This window comes from Ostrinia furnacalis, unplaced genomic scaffold (assembly GCF_004193835.3).
Source record: "Ostrinia furnacalis isolate ACB-3 unplaced genomic scaffold, ASM419383v2 OfSCF3526, whole genome shotgun sequence".
NCBI classification, from domain to species: Eukaryota; Metazoa; Arthropoda; class Insecta; order Lepidoptera; family Crambidae; genus Ostrinia; species Ostrinia furnacalis.
Window position 1 is genome coordinate 661,041 of NW_021133765.1, and position 8,877 is coordinate 669,917.

General features: G+C 37.0%; 1 protein-coding gene across 1 annotated transcript; it reads left to right on the forward strand.

The window, feature by feature from the left end:
- The first annotated feature begins 2,791 nt into the window (after nt 1-2,791).
- On the forward strand, nt 2,792-5,615 carry LOC114357854 (protein singed wings 2-like). The gene is made up of 2 exons (XM_028311639.1): nt 2,792-2,989; nt 5,417-5,615. Exons 1-2 carry the CDS (start codon nt 2,837-2,839, stop codon nt 5,597-5,599), a joined length of 336 nt encoding a protein of 111 aa, XP_028167440.1. The 5' UTR covers nt 2,792-2,836; the 3' UTR covers nt 5,600-5,615.
- Nucleotides 5,616-8,877: the final 3,262 nt, after the last annotated feature.

Below are 8,877 nucleotides of genomic sequence, written 5' to 3' on the forward strand. Positions count from 1 at the left end.
TTCTAATTACCAATAATTTACGACCTTTCAAAAGACTAGATAGAATGAAAGGTCTAGTATTCATTATATCTAAAAAATATTATGAGCCACTTAATTTCATAGGAATAGGATGAAAGCACTGACGACCGTCTGCCTCCCACATAATCGCCTTTTGTAACTCGAAAGGTATAAAAATAACAGCTCATTCTATTTTTGTTAGGAAATATTCACAGTTACGAGTAATGTAATTTATTTTTCACGATATGGAAAAACGCAACTTTATTTACTACTACTACTTTATTTTATAACGTATTTTAGTATTTAATAGGTATTAAAAATGTCTTGGTGTTATTAAAAATCTACAAAACATTCCGTCAAAAGTGATTTTATTTGCTTGTCAGTTTCACTAAACGCGCACAGGCGGCGGGCTTCAGGCGCGGCAGCGCGACGGCGCGGCGCTGGACGCCACCCTTCGGCAGTATTTTCAGTCTAGCTCCGAATCCACTTCCACGCCCACTTTGAAAGTTGGCATGAATGTTCTACACAATATTAGCTATTTAAATAAAAAAAATTAAAAAAATCGAAAGGGTCGAACTTTGTGAAAATCGAGGAAAAAAAATTAATTTGCATTTTTTTTAGGAAAAAATAATTTTTTTTTCGTTTCCAAAAATACAGTTAAAAAGCACGGTAAATGAAGTAATAAATCCCGTGGTTTAATTATTTTAATATATAATTTTATGACTCCATAATCAGCTTTGAAGTACTGCATGCCAACCGGTTGTCGAAAACTTCGAAGACCCATAACTCTTAAACTAGTCATTATATTACAAAAATATTTGGTACACGTATCAATAATATGTATAGGTAGAACATACTCATATATTACTGAAATCGGAAACATCGACTTTTTTTACCTGCCCGCTTCGCATGGAATGCCCCACATGTGACATAAACTAGCAAAACCAGGGCAGGGCAATAACAATAGTAGTTCATTACCTAAACTTCTGTAACTAACTTAAAACCAGTGTTTTGACCAAAATTACCAGAACATTTTAGTCTCTCTACCACTGACTAAAAGTGTCCAATCATAATGTATTTAGTCAAAATGGTTTAACTCACTCAAGACATTGTTCTGAAATTAAGAATAAAAAAGTTAGTGTTCTCTGCCCACCTAATAGATAGATGACCTGACTAACACCGGTACCGTTGGAATGATTGGTTACCCTCCTAAGTTCTGTTTATACTAGACAGTGATAATCATTATCAGTCCATATTTAAATATTTATAACACAAGTATTACAATTTGATAACCTTAGTATCTTTGAACTCTAGAGTTTGAAGTGCTGTATTTAAAAAGGCTGTTTTTTACTTGATTCTTCTGACCATGTAATTACTTACTACTACTTTTTTACTTTACTGCATTTAATGTATAATCTCAATTTCTTGATCTTCCTTGACATATAAATCGAAGTAAATTACGTACAAAATAAATACAGTTATTTGTAAATTGCGTAATGTTTGGTGCTCATAATATTCTGGCAAGCAGTTCGAGATTAGAATAAATACTATAATGCGTATTTAAACTACTTATGCAAATACTCATGTTTACTTACTAAGTATCTACTTAGGCAAGTCTCTTGACCGTAATGAGGATCAGTACTGTTGTGGAAACTTCAATAAAACTAGTATCTACGTAAATCTTTAAAACATAAGAAAGATATATCTTTTTGAATTATCCAAATCGGACCATTACTTACGAAGATATTAAGTAATAAACATAGGCCGTTTTTGCCGCTAAAAGTCAACGTACGCAGGGCCGCGTGACGTCACTATATCCGAATCGAGCGCAGCCGGCGTACTATTGGGATGGAATATATTTTTTTCCAGCTAAACTATCAGTTTTAGAAAAAAACTTTTAATAACATTTATTCATCAAAATAAGTATGTAATACCCAGCTTCCGGCGTCATACCCAGCTTATGCTTATGGGCTGGGGGGAGAGGCTAGATTTCCAGGAGGGAGCAGCTGTCCTTTCCTGCAGCAGCTGGCCCGCCCATGGGAACGGCGAATAGATAGATAGGTACGTAGGTTTTTTAACTCAGAAAAACTAAATAAAAGGTAGGTATTGCGTGTACATCGAAATGATCTTCATAGCAATGTCTTGTAGCCTAGGCAGAGTGTATCTGCCTCAGCTATACCTTATTGTTAGAAGTAAATAAANTTAATTAACCTTGCGTTTCGACATAAAGGATGATTGCGTAGTTGCTGATGTGAGCTAAATACCTTTAAACGATCTTGATGACTTGACAACAGACATACAATATTGTCAGTAACTAGAACAGCATTTTATGTGTACGCAGGCAGTTTATTTACATTTATCTATAGATAGGATCGGAAGCTAAGAATGGATTTGATGAGAGTGCTGAATTAAGGGGGAAAGCGGGGCTTAAAGTTTGTTTATAAATCCATCACTCCAAGATAACTTACACTGGTATTTCGGCTTATAAAAAGGTTATAAAAAATGTATTTTTAGAAATGCCCCATTATGCTCGATCGAAATAGGGGATTAAAGTTTAAAAAGTAAGGAAGTATCATAATTTTGTCCATTTTCATGGAATGGTAAGAAGCACTTGCTCATATAAAATATATCGTAGACTCTTTGCTCTCTACTTACACACAATCCCTGCATAAGTAACTAACTGTAGTAGGTACGTTTTTCCTTGCCAAAGCACAGAATAAGTAATAGTACAGGGCCAAAGTTCCTGCGTGTCTTTATAAAGACTGAGGTTACGAGAAAAATATTTTTTCAGATACCTGTATACGCCTTCGACAAGGCGTTTCAGGTGAACAACAACATAATGCACGTGTTCCTTGGTCACAACCCTTGGAGGTGTGACTGCCACTTTATCCCGCGCTTCCAAGGGCTCCTATTGAAGTACAGAAGGGTGATACGAGACTTGCCCGACATCAGGTGCTCGAAATCAGATGACAAAACGACATCTTTCGTACAGGTAAATTGTATTGCTTATTCATAATTTATTTGAAATGCCAGGTAGGAAAATATGAATCCCATTGAGTTGGTATTTCGTTGTAACTACCTCTTATTACATTCACTATTCCCACTTTCATTTTCACAAAATAGTTATTTTACCCGAATTTCGTATAGAATCAGTGCTCCGATTGCGCTAATTTTTAACGTCTCCAATACATTTGCGCTTCTTCACCAGTTGTGCTCCGTTTTTCATTCCAGCTGAGGTGCAAATTCGGTATCGCGGTAAAGTTCACGCGCAAACAAAGACAAAATAACGGATTTAATCACTTTCCAATAAAAGTAGTAGAACACCTTATTTTTTTACTAAAAAACAGCATAATTAAATGTTCGTGAAGGCGTTTGACTTGAGTTTGAGAAAAAGTAGCTTTCTTTCAGCTATTACACAAAGAAGCAAGGGTTTTGTTTTCGTTTGAACTAGCTGTCAAAGCGACACCGCGATACGAATTTGTGATTTTCATTCGTCGTCTAGCCGCGTTGTTGTTGAAAATATTTAGCGCAATCGAGGCCCTGGATGAAATTTTATCATTCTGTTTTATCAACTTCAAATGAACTGACATCTATGTACAAATAGTAATGTTGGTCTTAATCCTAATTCCTAAAATAAAGATTAAACAAATTATTAAGTTTACGAAAATGTACGAGAACTGTGTTCAAGCTAAGTACTACTCGTAGTTTCTACGATTCTGCCGTTTGTTCAATGTTCGATAAATTTCTCGAAGATCTCTTTGATGTGGTATTTACTAACCGTAAAATCGGTTCAAACGCAATCATATAAATGTTGTAATTAAAAGCTTACGACTTCCCGCCACCTCTGGTTTGATTTGCTTTTGAAATACCTATTCTATAGGTATAGACATACGACCTCTATTGAAGTATATTTAATGAAAATAATGATTTTAAACCTAAAAACTAGGTAAAAAAAAATTCATACGACCTGACGACCACATTTTTAGCTATTCGCGGCAAGGTTATACCTACAGTGAACTCTAGCCATTTTCCTTTCCGAGAATGACATTTTCTTTTTCTCGAAAAAATATAAGCAGTCTTTGTTTTGTTCGTGTACGATCCTTCGTAAATAATGGGCTTCAGCTTCAACGGTTACGAACTTTGAAGATAACCGCTCCGTATTTCTTTACTACTCTATTAATTTACTTTAATATCTTCAAACATTTTCAATATAAAATTATACGATATCTTCAAAGATCGAAGACCCGTGACTATCACCAAAGATTTGAAAGTGGGACCCTTCGTAAATCAATCAAGGCAACCATCTAAGCGTGTATTACACTCTATCATTCTTGAAAGACTTTAATTAATGGAAACAATAGCGGACTATATTGGTGTTAATTACGGAAATCCAATATTGAAATTACTTTAAATTCTTAGTACTAAAACAAAAGCTATTTCAAAAAGACTATTTAAAAATTAAACAACACACTTGTGTTGTTACTACTAAGGTAGTACCCGAATTAGATCACTGAAATCTCTGATTAAAGCGTCTTAAATACTTAATAAGCGAACACGAGGACGGGTGAAGGATCAGGCTACTTGTTGACGCAAAAACCAGCAATCAGCCTTTACCATTAAACTTATACATATAAAACAAATTTTTCGTTCTTTCGATCGTAGTATTGTATGGGACAGGAAATAGCGCGTGCTATTCAACCTTTCTTCAGCACCTTTCAATGGCACACTGAAGACTACGTCGCGAGCAAATCCGCAGGCAAAAGCAGGTTGTCTAATATGCCGCAGGGTGCTTTAATTTCTATTGTCTCTGATTAAAGTAGGCGATATAATTTGTTACAGCAAAATACATAATTACGAAGTTTCGACACGAAGTACATATTCACGATAACTTTTTTATTTTGTGAAAAACCGCGGAGCTGCGGGCAAAAGCCTTTTGTTACACTGTATTCACATTTTGCCCGCGGCCCTGGTACCTATTCAGAATACCAGGGACAATGTTATGTTGCCGATCATATTACAGTGGCTCTGAAAGCGTGCTATTTAATATTAAAAACTCCCTAGTTTTATTGGCTTTGTTTTTCTCACTAAAGTAGAACTCTTTTAAGACAAATTAAAAAAGTTAAGTTAGAAGTAACGGGTCTATTTCTGAGGATCACTTAGATCGCTTTTGTTTAAAAGTCCTCCTTCATAAGTAATCTTGCTGTAACCAACTGAATTTTGAAATATAATTATTTACCTATAACTTAGTATTATTTAATTTTCTTAAATCATAGCTTTAATTTGGTATTACAGCTTTTCGCGAAATTAAGTAAGTAAATGGTGGAATTTCGAAAAGCTATGAATAGGCAAGGGCAATCTTTTATAAAAGTTTACATAGCTTTCTTGATTAAAAATTAACGATAACATTGTTTTATTTCAGATCAGCACGATGCCTTTGGGAAACGTTTGCAATAGCGAGATGGAGATGCCCATTAGCACCATCAACGTCGTCAATTTGGTGCTTCTAGCTTTAATCATGATGGTGTTAGGGAAGTTCTTATACGACTGGCGAAACTTTAAAGCTACGGGAAAGCTACCGTGGCTGTCTTCGATACTACCGTGAATTAAATTATCGTTGATCTGGATGAGAATATTTTATTTACTTACACCTTATTTAAAGTAATGTATACCTATGCTATAGTTTAGGTAACCCTTAAAATAAACCCTTGAAGAAATTGTAAGGCAACAGTAATTTTACTTTGCTTTGGAAGCATTTGCGGTAATGATTTTAAAGGTCTCTAGTCCTATCACATCTGGCACATAGGTAGGTATGTGCCGTGCCGTTGTTGGCACTTAGGTACCTATGTGACATACCTATTATGTAGGTACATAATAATACGTGGTTGGGTTGGGACCTACTTATTATTAAAATTATCATCAGTATGTAACTATCATTAGTGTCATTCACGGATTAGCAAGCTGAAGTGGCAATGGGCAGGGCACATAGTACGCAGAACTGACGGCCGATGGGGCAGCAAGGTTCTGGAATGGAGGCCGCGTACCGGAAAACGCAGCGTGGGACGTCCACCTACAAGGTGGACCGACGACATCGTAAAGGTAGCAGGGAAGCGCTGGACGCAGGCCGCTACCAATCGATCAACGTGGAAAGCATTAGGGAAAGCCTATGTTCAGCAGTGGACGTCCTATGGCTGAAATGATGATGATGATGATGATGATTAGTGTCATTAATAGTGTTTACTTAAGTTGTTCCCAGGTTCGAATCCTGGCTAGTTTAATTTTTAATTCTCAAAGTCTGCCCTGAGTCTCTTGAAAATCTTGCATTACAGCACTATTCTGTGACAATGAGGGTTTTCGCGAATGAAAGATCCGCTAGAAGGCGGGACGTGGATGCAGATGTGGGATCTGACTGCTGCGTGATTGGTGGATTTTGACATATCTGTCAATGTCATGTCAAAAATAACCAATCATGCAGCATTTGGACCTCGCGTCTACGTATTGCCATCTGGCGGATTTTTCATTCGCGAAAACCCTCATTGAGTGTAAAAATTTAAACAAAAGCAAATTAATGTTCTTTTCCCCAGTAGTTTTTAGATTCAACAACCGCTTTAACATTGTGATTCGCACATTTAATTCTGAATAGCATTGCAACAAAAATGTAGTGTTTGTTGACAATAAGCCTAAACACGCTTTCAGTAGAACTGAAAACTTTTAAACATATATTTTTACAACAAATGCAAATTTAACTAAACAAAGATAAAAACAAAAAACTTATTGAATGTGTACCTACTTACCTACTCAAAAATAAAAGAGTGTCCGCGAAGCAAAGAGGCGAGGATGCTGGCTAGCAAGGCCTTTGTGCAAGGAAAGAAGGAAAGGAAAGTCAGCATTCATATTTTTGACATTGCTGATTGTAAACAACTTGTGTGCAGACGTCATAATTGGGCATGATATACTAAAAACACATTCGTCGCTCATTTTGAACTTCGGTGGTGAGGAGGAGCCCCTCAGCGTCTGTAACGTAATGGAAGCCTCGGTTCCTCCTGCTTCAATTTTCACAAATCTCACTCCTTCTATTAAGCCCATTGCTATCAAGTCCAGGAGGCACAACGATGAAGACGAAGCCTTTATCAAAGTAGAGGTGAACAAACTACTTGAAGATGGCGTCATAAAGCCAAGTGTGTCTCCCTGGAGAGCACAAGTTCTCGTCGCTGGAGGAGGCAACCACAGAAAGCGACTTGTTATTGATTACTCAAGAACTATCAATATTTTTACCGAACTGGACGCCTATCCCTTGCCAAAAATAAATTCAATAATTTCAAAAGTTTCCAAATTCAACTTTTTTAGTCAAATCGATTTGAAAAGCGCTTATCATCAAGTGCCCATACTGAAAAAAGAACAGAAGTTTACTGCCTTCGAAGCATGTGGAAAACTGTACGAATTTACTCGAATCCCATTTGGCGTTACTAACGGCGTAGCCGCTTTCCAGCGAACACTAGAATTCATCATAGAAAAGGAAAATTTAGTTGGAACCTATGCTTATCTCGATGATGTGACCATCTGTGGCGTGACTAAGGCCGAACACGATAAAAACCTTAATGCCTTTCTACAGGCGGCTGAAAAATATAGACTTACATTGAATAAAGAAAAGTGCACCTTTTGTTCGGAAACCATTAATCTTTTGGGTCACACCATCACCAATCAGACAATCAAACCTGACAAATCAAGAATACAACCTTTACTCGATCTTCCTGAGCCTAAAGATTCAATGTCACTCAAAAGGGTTTTAGGATTATTTGCACATTATAGCCCATGGGTAAGAAACTTTTCTCATAAATTGAGGCCATTGATAGATAGTACCGAATTTCCTCTTTCTAACGAAGCATTATCAAGCTTTAACAATTTAAAGACTGAGCTCGCTAACGCTAGTTTACATGCAATTGATCTTAAAGCTACTTTCACTGTCGAAACGGATGCATCAGAATATGCGATTGGAGCCATTTTATCACAGGACGAACGACCTGTAGCTTACTTTTCTCGTTCATTATCTCCACCTGAGAGACGCCACTCTTCAATAGAAAAGGAGGCGTGTGCCATCGTTGAATCACTTCGCAAGTGGCGCCACTTCCTTTTAGGAAGGCATTTTATTTTAATCACTGACCAGCAGTCAGTAGCATTTATGTTGCAAGCTCACCATTCAAGCAAAATTAAGAATGAAAAGGTAGAGCGTTGGAGACTCGAGCTATCAGCATACAAATATGATGTTATATATAGACCGGGGAAGGAGAATTTGGCCGCTGATGCACTATCTCGCGTTTGTGCTCAGATACACACCAACGTCACAAATAAACTAATTGAGTTGCACAACGCTCTTGGACACCCTGGTATTACTCGTATGACACATTGGATCAGAACTAAAAATTTGCCATACTCTGTCACTGATATAAAAGCGATTACTTCTGCTTGCAGAATTTGTGCTGAAATCAAACCACAATTTCACAAAACTCAAGGAAAGCTTATTAAGGCGATTGCTCCTTTTGAACGATTAAGCATTGATTTCAAAGGCCCATTACCTTCAAAGAGCAAGAATAAATACATCCTCACTATTATCGATGAATTCTCTAGATTTCCATTCGCATATCCTTGTCAAGATTTATCTGCAGACACTGTAATCAGATGCCTTAAAGATATTTTTTTTATGTTCGGCACTCCTCTCTTTGTCCATTCTGATAGAGGCTCTGCTTTTGTGTCAGAACGAGTGCAGCAGTTCTTGCTTTCTTTAAACGTGGCAAGTAGCCGGACTACTCCATATAATCCACAAGGTAATGGACAAGTTGAACGTTTAAACGGGACATTGTGGAGGACAGTACAGCTTTTCCTAAA